We start from the raw sequence: 20,151 nt of genomic DNA, 5'->3' as shown, positions 1-20,151 counted from the left end.
TTACCTCCCGAATCTCATAGAAGATATCGGTGCCTTTCTGACATCACTTCCTGGATGGAGACACATCATCTAAATCCAAGAACAGTATCTTTCAGCTCTTTGCAGGTTTTGGAAGTTGTTCTTCATAAATGCATCTATTAAACCAATAAATGTAAATGTAAATATTCCCTGAGACTGAAACACACTAAAATCTACTGTGAAATATAAAAGAACTCTCAGTTCTGAAAAGATATTTACAGTTTATTGATGAATTTCCAGCAGGTTAATTACAGGTGATAATATTCAGCACATGGTTTTTAACTCACAGCATAACTACAGTGATTTTTGCATTGAATTCTGGCTGTAAAAACAAACAGCATACACACTGGCTAATCTTAGACAAACAGGCATTTGAGTGATCAGACGAATCATCATTAAGACCTGCTTCACACAGTTTACGTATACATTTATGAATGGGTAAAATTTCAGTTTCACATTGACTCTTTATGGAGAAAATCAAGTTTTATACATTTTTACATTTTTTTTTTTACAGTCTGAATACATGACAACATGGTGTATGAAGACCGCCTTTAGACGTATTTAGAATTATTGTTGTTAACCCTGCAATGTTATTTGGATATAATCAGATATGGCATGAACATCATGTTTGAGGAATCAAAGCTTTTCACACTGTGTGACTCAGTACAGCAAATCTCAACTCTGATTGGTGCTCAGTGTTCTTTAACAACCAATCAGTGCACTTTGTCTATTAATATATGCATTTTAAGGGTCATCAGCAAATAAGGAGTTCAGGATCTCATTGTTAAATGTTAATAATAAAAATTGTATAACTGCATTCTCTATAATTGAGCTCTAGAGAGAGTGTGCGCTAATGTATCCATCAGCAGAGACTTAACTTAGCGATTAACTAACGATTCTTACAGTAACACTAGACAATATGAGGTAATGTCAGTGCTGAAATTTATAGAAATGCACATGAAATGTCTCATCAACAGTAATACAGAGATTTAATATCAACACACAGCTATTAGTCCCTCTCTGTCTTTACTGTGGCATTTCTGCTGACTCAGCACATGTGTGTTAATCACACACGCACAAACACTCAGGAGCACAGCAGTCTCTCTGTGGCAGTGAGAATGATTTTAAGATGCATTTAAAACCCAGCAGGAGAGCTGAAACCTATGAAACAAAGTGCACCATCTGCAAATAATGTGTTCAAAGCAGACACGTATAAGCCTCGCTGTTTCATGACTATAAGACCTGTTTAAAAACAGCAGGATTGGAGAAAGGAATGCAGACAATACTGGAATGCATCACTCACTCACTCACTCACTCACTCACTCACTCACTCACTCACTCACTCACTCACTCACTCACTCACTCACTCACTCACTCACTCACTCACTCACTCACTCACTCACTCACTCACTCGTCAATGTGAGGGTTTAATGATGTGCATCATCTGGGCGGTGTGCAGCAGGGACGGTGGGTGTGTGCTTGAGAAATACTGACAGCAGAGCCAGTCTTCAAGCTCTGTGTTCTTCTCGGGTTCCAGCGAGCGCTCAGCAAACTTCATCATGAGCAGCGCACGCTTCACATCCAGCCAGTTCAATAGCGTTTCGTGGTCCTTGTCCTTCCTGTTGTCAGCAGTGACGCGGTCGAGGAGCTCTCGGCGCGGCCCCCACAGCAGACTCTGCAGGCCACGCTTAGCCTCTGCAATATGGATCCTCTCGTCCGGGTCTGGACGCAGCAGGATACGGGCGAGACGCTCCAGTCCGGATGAGTAGATGGAAACTGAGGGGATGGATGGAAGCTCCTCAATGCGGTAATGACGGTTTCGGAGAGATGGGATGGCCTCGAAAGGATTGGGCAGGTGCAGCATTTCGTACATCAGGATACCTGTCTGGAACTCATCGACCTTGCGGTACTGAGACGCAGAGACGATCTCAGGCGCCATGCGGGTTAGCTCAGCTCGCTGCTTCTCATCCGTCTCACAGCGCCGCTTCGCTTTGGAGAAGTTGCTAATTAGGAGGCGAGGTAAAGACTCATGTGGGGTGGGATCCGAGGCCAGAGGTCGTCTTTGGGGCACCAGGAGCAGGTTTTCAAGGCAGAGGTCTCGGTGAGTGACACCGTGAGTTTTAAGGTGCTCGAGAGCGTTACAGAGCTGCAACAGGAGGAAACACACACGCCGCTCATACACCTCGGGGTGAGAGCGATGGAACGACTCATACTCTCTCACAAAGTCTGCCACACTCTGACTCGGCACGTCACGTGTGATCACCACCACGCGCTCCTGTTGATCCAAGGGGGTGGTTTCTGGTGGGGAAGAAGGCGGGGCTAGAGTCTCTTCGGGGCCAGGGAGCATGCTCAAAGGGACGCAAGCGATGAAGTGACCGCAGTCCTGCTGCAGGTTAAAGTGGGGCGGGATCGACTGCTGCACAGACAGACCAAACAGGTGAGATCGCTTCACGTCCTGGCTATTGCCTTTACAGATCTGCATATAGGACAGAAGACAAGCAGGCAAATGGTTACAGAGATGAATGTCTCAACAGAAGATCCATATCCATATTACTATTTTCAATTTATTTTATTTGACAACGTAGATCCAACATATTATAAAGAAATTGGGGGTGTAATGATACATTCCGATCATAATTTGATTCGCCATACTGGCTTCATGATTCGATTCAATTCTCAGAATATTTTGAACAATATTATGAATTAAAAATTGTGACTGAAAAGGTTCCTTTTTATTTCTGAATGTGTATTTTTGTCTGTATAAAGCTAAATAAATCAGAAATTTTGCATAAAGATGCATCGTCACACCCCTACGAGAAATGTATCAAAATCTGTACACACGCACGCACACACTGACCTTGACAGCGTAAGGTGTGTGTGTGTCGGAGGAGCAGGAGGCGGGGTAGTATGCAGTGTCCCTGGTCACACACACGGCGCGGCTGCAGCTCAGTTTGAAAAGACTCCACTCGTGCTCATTAAAGAAGCGGCGTGTGTGTTTCTGTGTGTGTGTAAAATGCTCCTCACACTTCAGCGCCAAACGCCGTACGCACTCGCCGTATAGTCCACCCAGCCGTGCGTACACACTCTCCCGGCTTGCCCCACTGCTCAGGAGTGTCTGCAGAGATGCTGAGGATGAATACGAGAGCTGAGGAGACGAACAGGAAGTGACAGCATGACCTTTGACCTTTGTTTCAGTGTCAGAGGAGGTGGTGCGGCTCAGAAGCTTTTTCTCCGGTAATGGTGGGGGACAGGGACTCGGACTTGGGAACAGAGCGGGACAGGAGCGCTGAGTCGACTCCTGACCAACTAGAGAGAGAGAGAGAGAGAGAGAGAGAGAGAGAGAGAGAGAGAGAGAGAGAGAAATTAAGACAGAGGGAAATGTTTATTAATTTTAATGATAAACTTTTACACCTAGTTCAGAAAGTTAAAAGGTCAGTTGTTTATTATACCAGTCATGTGACTTCCAGACAGAAAATCATTCTGTCTGTCAGTCATGCCAAAAACAGAGAGACATGATGGCTAGATTATACGAGCACTGGAGAGACAGACAGACTGCCTCCTGTGAGTGTGTGTGTGTTACTGTTTAACTAGGTAACACCTTTCACACAGCAAGAGGTGGAATGAAAACTGTGTGTTTTATCAGGGTGTGTGTACGTGTGTCTGTGTGTTGTCTGTGTACACGTAGTGAGACAGCACTGATGATTACCTGAGACAGAATTACACACACCTGAGAGAGAGACACAGACAAAAAAATAACTGGAAGGAAAAACAAACAGAATGAGGACAGGGAATGAGAATTACAGAGAAATAGAAAAAGATAAACAGAGTGAGAGACAGAGGACTGTGCGTGCATGCGTGTGTGTGTGTGTAATGACTGGTTTCATGGGGATAAATGCCTGTGGTAAATGATAGAAACCATTATTTCCTCTTATTATCCTCTCATTATCTCCCCCCTTTTCATTCACCATCCCTCTCTAGTCTGCTAGAGCGTTAGAGAGCTAGTCCACTAGCGGATCCAGGGCATTCGGGTGTGTAGACGTAGTGCACTCACCAGAATCGGAAAGGGTCGGCAAGCTATCTGACGAGGCTGTGCTCATTTCCTTCAATGAGTGAGGGAGTGACTCCACTGATCCCCGCTGATCCAATTCCATACTGCTCACACTGAGCTTAACACAGGAGCTGTATGCACACACACACACAAACACACGTTAAATACACAGCTTACTACATAATCGCACATAAAACTCATGAAAAATGACTAAGCACGACACAGATGGGCCATGCATGGATAATTACATACATACATACATACATATATATATTATATGTATCAATGATATATATATATCATCGATACATGTAATATAATGTATGTGTGTATGTATATATATATATATATATATATATATATATATATATATATAATTACATACATACATATATATATATATATATTATATGTATTGATGATATATATATATATATATATATATATATATATATATCATCGATACATGTAATATAATGTATGTATATATATATATATATATATATATATATATATATATATATATATATATATATATATATATATATATATATATATATCTCATCGAAAAACTGTAATCTGATACTTTTAAACACATTCTCCCACTTATTACTTGATTTTTGTAATGAAATGATGTTAATCTAGATTAAAGACAGTCCACGACACTTGAAAACTCCTAAGGTGTGTCTCTTTTGCTGTCTTTCTCTCCTTCTCTTTCTCGGTCTTTGTCTCTGTCTGTCTTTCTCTGACTCGGAGTCTCTCTCCCCATCTCTGTAGGCCTCTCTCTCTTTCTGTCCCTCTCTCTCCCCCATCTCTGTCTATTTTTCTATCAGTATTTTTGACTCCATATTTCAGCCCCAAATCCTGAACAGCTTCTAAAACACACACTACACATGAACTCAAACACTCTTAACACACACAAACAACAATAAAAGACGAGTGGGAAACACAAAACAAACACACATCCTGCAGCTCTGTTCCACATGGAATCTCACACACTCATACAATACTGTCACAAAGCTAGGGCAGCTAGATAGTGTCCTAAGGATTGGGATGAGACCTTGTAGTGCACACAGCCAATCAGAACACATTGTAGTGTTCACTGCCAATCAGAACATGTTGCAGTGCACACAGCCAATCAGAACACGTTCCACTGCTCAAAGCCAATTAATCAGTGTCATCAAGTTGTCTGATAATTAAAAAGCATTTTAATTAGTGTGTGAATATTTGCTTTGTATGGAGATTACTGAGTGGAAAACATTATGCCACACAGCAAAGAAAGTCATGTAGTGGCTATCATGCTAGCTAGGTGCTACCAGGAAACCATGGCGACCAGCAGTAAATCTGAGTCAGGAACACTAGCGAGTGTTCAGGCAGTGTGAGAGGATGAATGGTTGGTGGTGGGAACTCAGGGTAAGATGAAACCACCACCTCAGGCTCATCAGCGTCTGCTGTTTGTTGTGAAAGCACGAGGAGTTTTAACTGTCAGACAATGATGAGCACAAAACAGAGAAAGCAGCCAGGCTTGTGGCGAAGCGTGTCACTGCGTGTGCTGCTGTGTTAGCAGCAAACTCCCCTGTGGGGTGGGGTGGGGACACTGTGTTGCTGCAGAAAACACACACAGAGACACACAGACAGGCAAACACACACAGACAGGCAAACACATGCGCGCACACGCACACACGTGCCAACAGGCATACACACAGGGTGTGTAGGGAGGGTGTCAGTGTGTTGCTGCAGAAAACACACACAGCCAGGCATACACACATACACACACACACACACGCAGACATGCACACACGCAGGGTGTGTGGGGGGATGTCACTGTGTTGCTGCAATAAACACACACACAGACAGGCATATATATAGACACACAAACACATACAAACACACACAAACTCCATTCTGTTTAAACAGAATAAAAATACAATTACACAAACCTGTAATAACAAGGAACTCATTCAGATCTAATACAGACTCATTCAGCGTGTGTGAATGAGTGTGTGAGTGTGTGTGTTTGTGTGTGTGTGTCTGTGTGTGTCTGTGTGTGTCTGTGTGTGTCTGTGTGTGTCTGTGTGTGTCTGTGTGTGTCTGTGTGTGTCTGTGTCATTGGGGGGGGGCGGCAGGATTTGTTCAAACAAACAAGAAGACTGTGTGTGTGTGTGTGTGTCATTATCTGCCTAAAATCGTGTACACACTCAGTCAGGATCATGTGATCAGCTAAAAAGAAAGAGATGGAGTGAGGCAGGATTGAGCACCACATTAATGACGCTGCTGGAGCTTCTGCTGCTATATTACAGTTTAATAAGCATTAGTGTTAAAGTTACAGCTTTACCTCTGACTGTTACAAAGTGCTGACTCTAGAGACACCATCCATAAATGTTAAATAAAAGTCTTCTTAAAGAAAAATTCACCATATCAACGATACCACACCTTTTTTAAACATGTGAAGTGTCTGCCATACAAGTCCCTGTGAATGTGCCGTTACTATAGAAACAATATCGTAATATATTAATATAAACCTGTGATTTTAAGCTGCACCTACTGTCAGAGCTGCTGTTAGAGAAAATTAATCAACACCCTCTGATCAATCAGAATCCAGAATTCAACAGTGCTGTGGTATAAGGGTAACATACATAACATACACAAGTACACAGAAGTGTGGAATTAGAGCTCAACAGCTCACGTTTTCTCGTTCATCTAGTCACACAGATATGCTCCTTACTTTTATTTTCTGTGTTTCAACATTTCAGATGAGCTCAGTGCTTAAAGTGTAACCACAAATGCCAAAATAAAAGATGTTCAGAATTTATTAAGCTGCACTGATCTAATTCTGTAGACTGTTTCTCTCTTTGTCTTTTTGTGTTTATGAATAACAGTGTGTCATACAGAGCCAGAAACCACATTAGTAAGACTGTTTGAGACACTGAGACACCGCACCATGCTAAACTGGAGGCTATAAGAGCCTGTTACTTGTTAGCTACATTAGCATCAAAGTTCTAGTGCAGAAAAAAAAACAAGCTTCACAAAGAGAAAACATCACAGCTGACATGGAGAAGAGTATAACAGATAAAATAGCTACACTGAAAGTGTTTATTTAAAGGTGGTTCTTACCGGTGGTGTTTTTTGGGTGGAGGAAGTGGAGGTCTGGGCTCACTGCTGCTGCTGTCAGTTTTCATCTCCACTTGTTTCTCACTGGGACTGTTGTTTCTCTCATCGGTGCCAGGCGTAGAGTCACACTTGTCCTTCCATTCTCTTTCTGTTTTATTCTTCTCCTCCTCCCTTTTCTCCTCCTTGGCTCGTAGCTCTGAGCTCCACAAGCTGTTCAGAACTGTTGAGAAAAGTTTTAAAGCTAATCAGTGCTGTGTTACAATCACACTATATTTCTGAACTTACTGCATTATTGGCACTACACACACCCTCATACACACGCATCCCATGAGCATTTTTACCTGGGCAGGAGGAGTGGGCATCACCCTGAGACAGTTTTAGGGGTGGAGTCATGTGGAAGTTAAGTTCAGGAAGCGGAGATAAACTAGATGCGCCGAGTTTTGGAGAACGCGAGTTTCTTTTGGGAGGAATGGGTGGGCTCGCTTTGGGCTCGGTCTGCACGGACAGGTCTGTGGACACTGCGGTCGTTCCCATGACGACAGGGGAAGACGGCCAGCTGAAGACAGGGCTGGAGGGGTCATCAGGGGTCGTGGGGCTGAAACGGAGCCACTGAGTGCTAACGGCGGAATCGGGGCTGCTCAGGTAAAAGGTGCGGTTGTTCTCCTCTGTGTGGGCGGCCATGACAGTGATTGTCGCCCTTTGACCTTCCCCATCGTCACTGACCTCGTTGATGACGTCAGCGTTTCGGCGAGGACGGCACTTCCGTTTTGAGCTCTCAGCATAGATGGGCTCTGACTGGAGCGGGGCCAGGCCAGTCAGGGAGTCTGTACTGCTGCCACGTGAAAACAAATCCGTCAGACTGGCATTATTAAGGGATTCCGGGGTTGCCGCGGGCGATGAAAGAACACTGAGTGTCTCTGCGGATGCACTGTTAACAGTCCCGTTTATATTTCCTGTTGCTGTGTTTGTTATGACCTGCACTTCCTGTTTGTGATGATGTAAAAGTGAATCACAGGAAGTAATGTAAGTGCACTTGGGTGTTTTGGCCACCTGAGGACTGAAGTTCTCTTTTAGACCAATGGGATTGCGGCATTCCTCCTGCATGATAAACACACAGCCTGTGGTAGGCGGGGCTTTAGGAGACACAGGAGTCCTTGAATAATCCAGCTTAGTGGAAATGCCATTCTGCAGCATCACATCCTTCAGAGCTTTACTGCAGCCGTTACTGTCGATGTAGAGAGATGACAGATCCACAATATTCTTCAGTCCAATTGGGCTCTTATGGGCCTTCATAAAAATGAATGAACAAATAAAAGAAACAAAAAAATAAATGACTGTCTTATATTTCAAGAAAGACTTTTACAAAGTGTGCAAGAATTAAAACAGGATGAACAATTAATGATAAAGCACTTATTATCAACACTTTCAAAATATAAAAAAAAAATCTGTTCAGTAAAGAAACTAATATTTATACACTAAATACTATCATCATTCAGCAGAAAATTAGAGACATACATCACTAAATCAATGAGTTTTGGGCAAAAAAAAAAAAAATAGATGTTAGCAAATATAAACTAACCGTGTTAAAGGTGCAGAGTGTAAAGTTTAAAATCAGTCTAACTGCATAGAATATATTCGGACAAGTCCAGTCTGTATCACATAAGGGAACTTTTATCGGTCCTTTTGAGAATGATGTAAAACGTAAGTTTTAATTTTTTTTATATAGTTTTCAAGTTTTAATGAAACATGTATATACTGTTTATATTTTTTAATATACAATTGTAATGATGCCCTAAACTATGGTATATTTACTTAGTAGCCAAATGGAAGATACTTATGTTTATTCAGTTGGTCTTTATTGGGGGAAAAAAAAAAATTATGGTCACCTTCTCAATCTCCATTGCTAAACTTATGGCTTTCCCAAGTTGCCATTCTTCTCCCCCATGAGACATTAACATATGACATCCATTAAAATTCCGATACATTTTGCAAATATGGAGTTCTCTTTGAGGTTTTATTAAAAATTATTTTTTTTGTTATTCATCCAGTAATCAAATTATATTTACTGTATGACTTACTAAAGATAATTTCTTAATACTTAATAATAAAAAATCTATTTTTGAGTACATATTGTTCATTTCATATCTGGATCCACTGTGCATTGTCGTCTAGTCTGTACGGCCCCTTAATACCTTTTTAAAATCCCGTACCCAATCTGAAAATCTAACCGTTATTGCGACTCCAACACTGCCCTACAATTCGCAACATTAGACCTCGCAATCTTTTTCATTTACAGATTTTGTATATGTTGTTCTGGCCTTGAAATTAGCCCTGCCCTAACACAGCTGTTTGCTAGATTTTCAAAATGAAATTCACGAAAACGGGGGTCAGTTTGGGTGTAATTATGATTGGGATTTGCCTCGCACCCAGAAGTGAGTTTTTAATAGAAGTGAGTAATTATTTAATATAATTCCACTGATATCCACATATACAGCATTAACTGAAAGCAGAGTTCCATTTTGACATTTAATGGACTTTTAGTGTGACTGATGCACATGCACAGCAAGTGTAAGAGTTTTCTCTTAAATACCTGCTGTGTGTTAATGGCAAACTCCGCTGCCATCTCTGTTGTGTCCAAATTCATCATGGTGGGCTTGACAGCGATAGTAGGCTTGATGTAGGTTGCTGAGGTGCCTTCATCCTCCTCTTCGTCCCCGCACAAGCTCTTCCTGCCTTTTACGTTAGCGTGGGCACTACGTGGGTGGAAGCAGTTCTTACAGGATCCCGGTTTCCACACGTGCTCTGCAAACTCACTGCACGCTGACATTTTACGCAATGCGCTTCCTGTCTGTGCAGAACGTGGCTCTGGGTTACAGGTAGGTGAAGCCAATGGAGCAGAGAGAAGGCTGACTGGTCATGATGCGTACAAGTCTGTGACCTCAGACACCTAAGAAGAAATAAAAAATTATTATAATTAAAAATTATATATTACAATTTATTATTATTATTATTATTATTATTATTATTAATAATAATAATAATAATAATAATAATAATAATAATACTAAATTTATTATAAAATTATTATAATTAACATTACTGAATTTACACTGTAAACACCCAGAGCAGTAGCACAAAGCCTATTAAAGCCTGAATAGTGCCAACATCTGCCAACATTTTTCATTTATTCTAGTTATTGTTATGCAGGAAAACCCTACTGAGCCCAGTGTGATAAAAATAAATAATAGTAATAATAATAGAAATTATTATCACAAAACAAGTAGATACAATTTATTATTTTAATGAATATTAAAAACCAAAACAAATGTAAATTAAAATAGGCATCTCAAATAAAAGGTACAACCAGCATAAAACCCAAATTTATTCTGTAGTCTAATAAGATTTAATTAAACAAATACATAAATAAAAAATGATATTTTTACGCTTAAAACAGTATTTCACTTTAAAACAATAACGATCACAAAAGCTCAAACAGTTCTCCCTTGCTTTGTTTTTCATCTTTTGACATTAATTTTGGGGATAAAATTAATAAATGATCCTGAATCACCTGGATGTGTATCAGCAAGTACTGGATAGAGTAAGAATTGGTGTTAGTGCCTGATGCGCTGCTAATGTAGTTCACCGTGTGCTTTTTAAAAATAGCTAGATGGCGACCGTAAAGGAGGGCGACATGGTGGATGAAATTCTTTGACTTTCCAGAGGCTGCAACTGAAGAATATTTGAAAAGACCAGTGCATGCTCTCCCCGTGCTTCGAGGGTTTCCTCTGGGAACTCCAGTTTCCTCCCCAGAGACAAAGACATGCGTTGTAGGCTGATTTCCAAATTGTCTGTAGTGTGTGAATAGGTGTGTAAGTGTGTGTGAGATTGTTCCCTGCGAGGGGTTGGCACCCCATCCAGGGTGTCCCGAGTCCCCTGGGACAGGCTTCAGGTTACCTGGCGACACTGTGTAGGACAAGCGGTGCGATGGACGGATGGATGGAATTTCGTGAGGATGTTAGCGCTGATGGGAAGAAATAACTATAGTATTAAACTAACATAATGAAAGCATGTGTGGTAGATTAATGCAGCGGTAAATGTCGTGGCCTCACTACCCCAGCAACCTGGGTTTGTACCTGGGGTTAGCAATTTTATTCAGGTCTTTTAAAATACATGATCAAATCATGCTGAATGTATGAAAACAAATTGTGTTAATATAACACAATTCATTCATGTGGAACGGATGTATGCAACTGAATTAAGTAAATTCAATGAGTTTTTCCCCCCAGTGCAATTTCAATCTTGATATCTAGCTAGCATACAATGTCCCATACCAGGGACATTCTGTGATGTACAAGCATCTTCTGACACTTGTGTGACACGCTATGCAGCTGCTGGCGGTCCAGCAGAACTAGGCTCACCCAGTGTGCTAGTTAATAATATCATAAACCAGAAAAAAGTTTCAGAGTATGCATCTTAACCACCAAATAGTGTGCTTGTATTTCCAGGTTGACTCTGTTTATGCTAAAATTTGGATACATGAATATTTGATTTCTGGTATTTGTGTGGTGAAACAAGCAGAAACAATTTTAGTCCAAATTTAGTCCATGCCGAGGAAAACGAGCTTAACCCTGCTAGCCCATTTACGCCAGCCGCCTGGTCCAGGCCTGGTCAGGGTGAACCTGTTCGGTGTCATTGTTCTGCTCTGTCTCGTGTTTTACATTCAGAAGACGAGAGTCCTCATGCTGGGGCAGGTTTTGTCTCTGAAGCACCACAATTCAGCACAATCATCAATTCCACATCCAATAAAACACTCAAGAGGAGTCTCACTGAAGAAAGCAGGAATGTTAAGAATGTGTGTATGCATATGAGGGGGTTAGTGACTCACACCATGGTGGGTTTCACACCACAACAGTGACGGACAAGGTCAAACACACACACACACACAGCCTCTCTATTCCAGTTTCTCTCATAATAAAAGGGTAATAAACACTAACACTTACACTTTTTTTTTTTTTTTTTTTTTTTACACTGACACACACCATGTGTGACTTCATTTAAGGTGAAAGACAAATTTACAATGAAATGAAATTTATTTTATGTTTTATAATTGTGGTATCGTGTTGTACTGACGCATATCCACACAGCCCTGTGCTTTAGGAGGCTAAAAAAGGGCCAAATCTTCACCTTTGTCCTGCTTTTAGTTTCATCATGGGAAGTCAGGTTGTTAGGCAACTCCACCCATTACACACACACACACACACACACACACACACACAGAGCAACCCGATAACCAGAGAAACTCAATCGCTTGCTCGCAGTGGGGTTTCTGTCACGTGACACACGTTGATAACACTTTATATTCAGCTTCAGTTCATTACAACTGTTTATCTCACAGCACTGCTGAATTCTGGATTTTGTTTGGTGTTGATTAATTTTCGATAACAGCAACTCTGACAACAGTATGACTGCAAATTACAGATTTACATTAATGTGCTTGTTCTAATACATTATAATTTCTACTGCTAATTCACAGGGACGCCCCACATAAACATAATTAAAAAGTGTGTAATTGTTTATATGGTGAAATTTTTTGCAAGGAGATGTTTATTTAACATTTATGGAACAAGTCACCAGTCTCAGCACTGAGTAACAGTCAGAGATAAAACTATAACTTTAGGTCTTCCGACATGGGAAAGTCTTCAGGACAGAGGAGTTTACACTTTTTTTTTTTTTTTTGTCATATTAACTTCAAAAGAGAGTCAAAAGAGAGGCTGGTGAGGGTATGATTATAACTATAAACGGATAAAGGGTATGACGTGTCATTTTTTAATGAAGAAATAACGGCAAATTGCTGTGGTGTAAGAATAAATAAATCATGCTCCTATAGGAAAGAAATGTTTTTAAACTGCATCTGTACTGCTTATTAACAATCATGTTAATGATTACGTTAATGATAAATGTTAACACCTGTATTAACTGATCATTGATTGAATGCTAACTAAAACATTGAAGTTTATTAAAGTTTATTATCCATGACTAAAAATGAGGCCACAGAAAGGAGCCTACATTAAATTATGAGTTACTACGTACTGGATACGAGTTGAAGTAGGGGTTCATTACTGTGGAAAGTCATCTTGTCACACTGTAGTGTTCAGCTAAACATTAGCGACCTCATTAACGACAATCTAGCATACAGTGTTTAGCATTACACAAACACAGAAAAGCTTTGTGCTGTTGTGGTACTATTTTTTTTTCCAGCAGCACAGAACACAGGTCTGATTTTGTATTTGAGGTTGTATTTGAGTCGTGAGTCACACACTGGGTCAGAGAGAAGTAATGCGATATGATAAAATTAAGCAATGAGATGATGATTGGATTCAGGACACAAACTGTGAAACAGCTGTCTTTTTCTGATTCTTCTTATACTTGTCAAGAAACTAATTGTCCCTGATTGAAACATTTTGCTCCAGATATACCAGACATAAAATTTTTAAACAGTTGTGTCAGGGAGATGGTGTGTGTGATGAGCACACTAGTCAGTAACACAGTGTAAAGTTAAACCAGTTAACTCAAATGAGTGTGTGAACTCCACTATATGTGTCAGTGTCTTGTTACTTGATAATTATAGCAGTTTTTAGCTTGGTTGTGAAAATCCTGTGTTTATTGACTGTTGTTAAATAAATACAGACTGGATGTGGGAGACCAGAATCTCATACTGCAATACTTTAAGTCATCTCGATAGACTGTATACATCAAAACATCTAGTTTTACTGAGCTTTCGGTAAACAAAGCAGTGAAGCAATTTTATGAAAACAATTTGTGAAAATAAAACCACTGGTGTTCCGGTTTGAAAGTTTCACGGTATGATACCGTATTCTATAAATGTCATGGTTTCACCATATCAGGGTATTAATCAACCATTTAAAAGCAAACAGAGCAGTGGTGAAAATGACATTTATTACAAATACTTTGTAGAAAAGTGTCTTTGCACATGCTTTTACATATAACAAATCAAAAGGAAACAAAATGATAAAATCCCCTAACTTCGTTCTTATCAATAGATAGAGCTATTTTTCAGTAGATATCTATTGAGAGCGACTTTTCGTTCTTGGTGTCTGAATATTATCAATCTTTAGTAAAGTTGTGTGTGTAAATGTTTGCATAAGCCAAACCAAAGTAAAATTTTCCACCAGACTTACAAAAGTTGGATTTTCTGATTTTCTTTGTACATATGTGCATTAATCACGCGAAATGTGCAAAGCGTATGTCACAGCTCAATTTACATGTAGTGACGCCCACAAATCTCCATAAAAATTCAAGCACACAGACAGCTAAGAGAATGAAATGAACAGAGAAAAGCCTGAAAGGTAGAAGTGGAAGTTATTTTGACTCACTACAAGCCAGTAAAAGTTTTATGTATCTTAATTTTTGGGTTTGTGTTGACTCATTTTTAATTTTTTTTAATATTCTTAAATTAATGCCACTAATATTAAAAAAAAAAAAAAAAAAAAAAAAAAAACTGGCTTTCACAATATTTTCTTGATGGTATTCTTAGTCCGTGACCTAGTGAACTAGCATGATGATGTGTTTTTGATAGAGACTCCAAAGCACTTCTATAAGTCGCTCTGGATAAGGGTGTTCGCTAAATAAGCTATTTAAACTCATCAGTATAATCCATATATAAAAGTGCAGTAATCCATGCAAATTATATGATCTGAAGTCGAGGTTTAAATGAGTTAATCTTCTCATGTGTAAATTTACACACACACACTCAGGACCAGGAATAGAATACGAACGTTTTTCTGAATTTACAGGATTTTAATGGACAACAAATTTCTTTTGCAAAACGCTCGCACGAAAGATCCGTTCCTTGATAAATGAGGCCCATTGTTTCTGTTGAGACAAAAAAAAATAAAAAAATGTAACTAGCACAGCAGTGTTCAGCGGTGCTGAGCCAAAAAATTCGAGCGTTGTTTGGTTAGTTCTGGTCAGCAATGCCATGTACTTCTGTGAACTTTTGATATCATTTCATACATGATAGCATATATGAAAGTTGAAAACATGCTCGGAGCAGCAGAGATAGCAATATAACATGCTTACCGCAGCAGTCGATTAAAGAGTTTTCAGCACAGTGTGCTGAGAAACAGAGCTGCTGTAGCGTGATTCAGGGCGAGTCCAGAGGGAGGGGGTGTGAAATTTTTGGGGAGTCGCAGTCAGACACAAAAGGGATGAGAACCATTGGAGTAGAGAATGTGATTGGGTAGAAAAAACAGACAGTAATAGACAAAAATGCATTTTGATCTGTATTTTGAAAAAGTCAGTAGTGAGGTAACTGACCAGTCATATACCATGACTAAGCATGAAACTGTAACTAGTACACAGAGTTTTGTATCCAACCAGTTACATGTCTCATTCACTAATGATGCTTTTATAAAAGAACTGACACCTGATGATCAATATTATAGTCAGAAAAGTGTATAATTGTATTCATATATCACAAGATCAATACCTTATCGCCATACGAGTCAGTACACATCAGTCTGCACAGAAAAAGAAATCACTCAGACACACACACACACACACACACACACACACACACACAAAGCAGCAACACAGTGGCAACCTGCTGAAAATTCAAATCAGAAATGCCTACTATCAACTAACGATTAGCAATTTGAGCTGAGAAACAGCAGAAATCTAGCTGATTTGGTGTCCATTATAACAGGGGGAAAAAATCACATTTTAACTGGTTGTATTTTAGCTTGATTAAAACATAATATTAGGTTTTTGCTTTACCAGTTCTTCCAGTTTAAATATTGTGATCTGCATCATGGAGATTTTTTAACAACATAGAGAACAGTTTATATTTCAGTCATATTATCCACTCCAGGCTAAAAGCCCACATTTGAATGTGTTCCTGTTAAAATATTCAGAGATGCATCATGCACAGTGAAAATATCTTCCCTTATTTACGATACTGCATTATTAAACATTCTGTTAAAGCGAGTCCTATTCATAAGGAAATCTGTCCCTGAGGGCTGAGACGGTGTTTGTTCAGGAGACGGAGAGGAATGCAGCTGAACATCCTGACGTTAAGACTCCAGGCCTACAGGTCCAACACGTCAATAACCAACAAGACGAGACAAAGACGCAGCTTGAGTTACAGCGTCAGAGTGGGTTTCACTTAACCACTCACCAAGGCTGTGTGTGTGTGTGCGCGCGCGCACAGTAACAGCCAGGATCTATGTGTAATCACCTGTCATTTTAGTCAACACTCATTATTTTATTCACTAAACACACTTCTGCTCTTCACTTCTACAATGCAGTGATGAAGTGCAGCTTTATTCTGCAATCATCTGCACATCAGCATCCTACAGCGCTACACCTCAAACACAGCATATTCAAATCAATACAGACCTGTATCTAAAACAAAAAAAACAGACTTTATTTTCATGTAAAGCACCGATTCCAATCTTTTCAGTTATATAGATTTTGAGCCTATAATGCGTACACAGCTGTATGCATAGTTAAGTGAGTATAGCGAGGGTTTAATACTGTAAACGCGCTTCTTGTTATTCAGACCTCGGGTGTAACGAAGGACTTAAGCGCTATTCAGTAGTTACTTGAGAGTTACGTATAAGGGGTGGAGTTTGTCTAAAATAAAGGTGGGTCTCAATTCTGACCTTGAACTCCTTGAACCGACAGTTTGATGTAACCACAATGGGTCATGCTGAAAGTTATGTTTTGGGATGTAAATATGTTCAAAATACTGTGGAACGCCTTTCAAGACCAATATTAAATACATAAATATTCAATTCAATTTTATTTGTATAGCGCTTTTAACTTTTAATGGACATTGTCACAAAGCAGCTTTACAGAAATAAATACGCTCAATTGTACAAGTGTAAATTGTAAATGTGTGAATTTATCCCTAATGAGCAAGCCAGAGGCAATGGTACTATTAAATATGATGTAATTAATTAATTAACAGTATTGTCACTTTAAAGTCAATTAAAAGGTTTTTTCCTATACCTAGGACATCAGAGGAGATACATCTTAAACAGAGACACTGCTTATTCAATCACTGATTTTAATTTTAACTGTTAAAATTATGAAGCAAGCTGTAAGCATAGCAGATGTGTGCTTGGTGAGCTTATCCTTCAAACTGTGGGCATGTTTTCATTACAGGAGAGGGCATCAAATTTCCAAAAAAAAACTTGGGTTATTTTATTAATTCAACAAATCAAATAGCAAATTTAAAGCACAATAAAATAGCCTTTGCTCCATGTGCGTATTACGGCCTCATGACCTGATTTAGTTTCTTGTGGCTTCATTAAGTTGTGTACACAAGCATGATATTTCCAAAAAAAAAAAATTTAATAAAATGCAAAATAATAGAATTTGCTGAATCAAATGCAACTTTATAAGCTGCTGAATAATGAGGTTGTTCAGTTAAACCATAGCTGCAGTGATTAATGTAATCATTACTACTAGGACTATTCATGCAGCATTATAGTGGCAGTATATTAGACTCCTATTAGATTTGTTCTCTCATCTTCTCATTCATATATTGTTGTATTAGTAATTTTTATTTTTCATTTTTAGCTTTTAGTTTAAAATGCTATTTCATTGGGGGGAGGGGGGGGGGTGTTGGGGCAGGCTTAAAGGAAAATGCTTGTGTTCAAAGGCAACAGTCTAGACACTATGGAAGAGCCTCGTCTCAGATACATCTCTTCAGTGAAAGTCTGGCAACCTCGGAGACGTGAACTATACACAGGTGATTTTAATAGCCCAAAAGACCAGTTCAAGCAGCTGCATAACCTGACTCTGAATATGAGGAATTTCCCTGCATTAATTCCCTGATGCCAAGTCTTTGGATTTAAGTCACCGACTCATATCAGCCGATTCATACAACTATGAATATATGGGTCTAAATAGTAAATGACTCATAACTTCTGCATTACAGAAATTGTTCCCATGTTCAAGAAAAGAAAGCTAAATTCTCATCTACTGCAGTCTCTCCTGACACCATTGGCACAAAATCAAACTTCTGGTGTTCATCTCGGTAGTTTAGGTGATGTTAATATCCTGCAGTAAAGCTTCTCAGACTCACACCACCTTATTTATTACTTTATTTTATTTAATACTTAACTGACTATAAAGCTAGCTATGTAGCAGTTTAATGTTTAGCTATTTCCATGACCTCGTCTCTGTGTAACGCTAACCACATATTGTCATTAAAAATACATATTTTGGTTATCATTATCTAGCTAGCTGGTTCTGTTAAGCAGATCTACTAAATTGCTAATCCACATGATAATTAAGGCAGTGCTCAAAAAGTGTTTCCTGGGTTCCTGAGCAGCTCCAGTTTCATATCAGTGGAAAAAGGGTAGAGGAAAAGATGTCACCATTACACACTTCTGCATCATTTCCTGTAGAGACAATAACCGGTATGGTTCCTGCAGAAACAGGAACTCGTACAGGAACAGGAGTTCTGCTTTAGTCCAGTTCCTCTGCAGTTTCTCTGAAAGTGTCATTCATTTCACCCACACCTGATAACCGCACTACATGAAATAAGGTCTCCAACTTCCATCCTTAGCACTATATTAACAAAAGGGGAACCATTTAGCAGTCAGCTCCCTCCCTACACAGGCTGTGTACAAACACTGGCACTGGGGAAATAATGGTTCCTACACCTTATATAGTGCACTATACACAGGGTATGAAGAAGTAAAAGCTCTTATGTAGTATGGAGCAAGGTTTAGGTTCCTCTTTCACCTCACAGAGGTTTGTGATATTATCAAATGGGTTCTTTAATGTGTGTAGTGCACTTTATAGTTGATATTAAGTATGATATTTGGGATTAGGTACTCCCTACTGTATACAAGAACACTACATCTGTTCAAAAATATATGTTCAATAGGCAGCCAGGCGACATTCAGCTCCCTGAAAAGTTTACTACATGTGGTGGGAGATAATGGCTCCTACGCCATATGCAGTGCACTAGATGTCATTTGAGAATGAGTTTCCTGCATTAGTGCACATGTTCAGCAGGGAGCCATGCGATTTTCAGCTTCCTACTCCACCTCGAGTAAGTTTACTGAGTAGGGTGTGAGAATGAAATTACCCCTACACCCTTCTGTGCTCTACATGCTTTCAGGATTTTCTAACAGCGACCCATTTCATTTCATTAAAAACTTTAATTAATTTATAAACTCGAACAGAAAAAACACATTTTTCTCACAGAGGACTTCATAACTCAAAGGAATGTTAATGGTTTAACGTGATATTCCCTGTATGGTGTTAAAAAAAAACAAAACAAAGAACTACATCCGGTTTGGAAAACAAAACAAATCAAAACAACACCAAAAACACGGCAAACGCGCGTGACAGGTTTGAGGGGTGTTATTTTGATGGTAGACATTAAACAGCCTGGCTTTACCTCAGTTAAACAGCGCGCGGGGTCTCTCCACACCACTCACAGCCTCCACCGGATTTCCGTTACAATTTAAATCCTTAACGTTAATTTATTTCCGTTACAGTTTAAATCCTTAACGGTTTTCTGTTTCGTGTTTGAAAATCCTCACGCGACAGGTTGCAGCGGGAGAGACAATGTGAAGCACGCGAGCCCTCTTTGATGTGTTACAGCCACTGCAGGATCAGTCAGACTGAAGAGACCGCGAGCAGAGGGGCGGGGCCAAGAGGGAAAGGGGTGTGGTTAACAAATCCGCAGGGGGGACATGTTGCCAGATTGGAGCTGCTGTTTTCTCCACACACACACACACACACACACACACACACACACTGTCCACTTTATTACGAACACCTGTACACCTGCACATTCATGCAGTTATTTAATCAGCCAGTCATGTGGCAGCAGCGTAATGCAAAAAATCAGGCAGCTACAGGTCTTCAGCTAATGTTCACATCAAACATCAGAAATGTGATCTCTGTGACTTTGATCATGGCATGGA

The 20,151-nt window shown here is 39.7% G+C and overlaps 1 protein-coding gene across 1 annotated transcript; it reads right to left on the bottom strand.

Annotated features, from left to right (window-relative positions):
- Window positions 1-219: 219 nt before the first annotated feature.
- On the bottom strand, window positions 220-19,876 carry LOC113543146 (inactive tyrosine-protein kinase PRAG1). Its single transcript, XM_026941203.3, has 7 exons — window positions 19,620-19,876; window positions 9,768-10,124; window positions 7,519-8,464; window positions 7,181-7,397; window positions 4,070-4,197; window positions 2,876-3,324; window positions 220-2,494 (listed from the first exon to the last, which is right to left on the bottom strand). Exons 2-7 carry the CDS (start codon window positions 10,002-10,004, stop codon window positions 1,433-1,435), a joined length of 3,039 nt encoding a protein of 1,012 aa, XP_026797004.1. The 5' UTR covers window positions 10,005-10,124; window positions 19,620-19,876; the 3' UTR covers window positions 220-1,432.
- Window positions 19,877-20,151: the final 275 nt, after the last annotated feature.

This window comes from Pangasianodon hypophthalmus, chromosome 15 (assembly GCF_027358585.1).
Source record: "Pangasianodon hypophthalmus isolate fPanHyp1 chromosome 15, fPanHyp1.pri, whole genome shotgun sequence".
Classification (NCBI taxonomy): domain Eukaryota; kingdom Metazoa; phylum Chordata; class Actinopteri; order Siluriformes; family Pangasiidae; genus Pangasianodon; species Pangasianodon hypophthalmus.
This window is presented reverse-complemented; position numbering and strand designations above follow the sequence as displayed.

What these genes read in the sequence shown, in the direction of transcription:
- LOC113543146 (XM_026941203.3), bottom strand. Translation starts at nt 10,004, where the DNA reads ATGTCAGCGTGCAGTGAGTTTGCAGAGCACGTGTGGAAACCGGGATCC. An exon ending in TGCCCACTCCTCCTGCCCAG is followed by an intron (nt 7,398 to 7,518) that starts GTAAAAATGCTC and finishes TTTTCTCAACAG; the next exon opens with TTCTGAACAGCTTGTGGAGC. An exon ending in ACACACCTTACGCTGTCAAG is followed by an intron (nt 2,495 to 2,875) that starts GTCAGTGTGTGC and finishes TCCTATATGCAG; the next exon opens with ATCTGTAAAGGCAATAGCCA.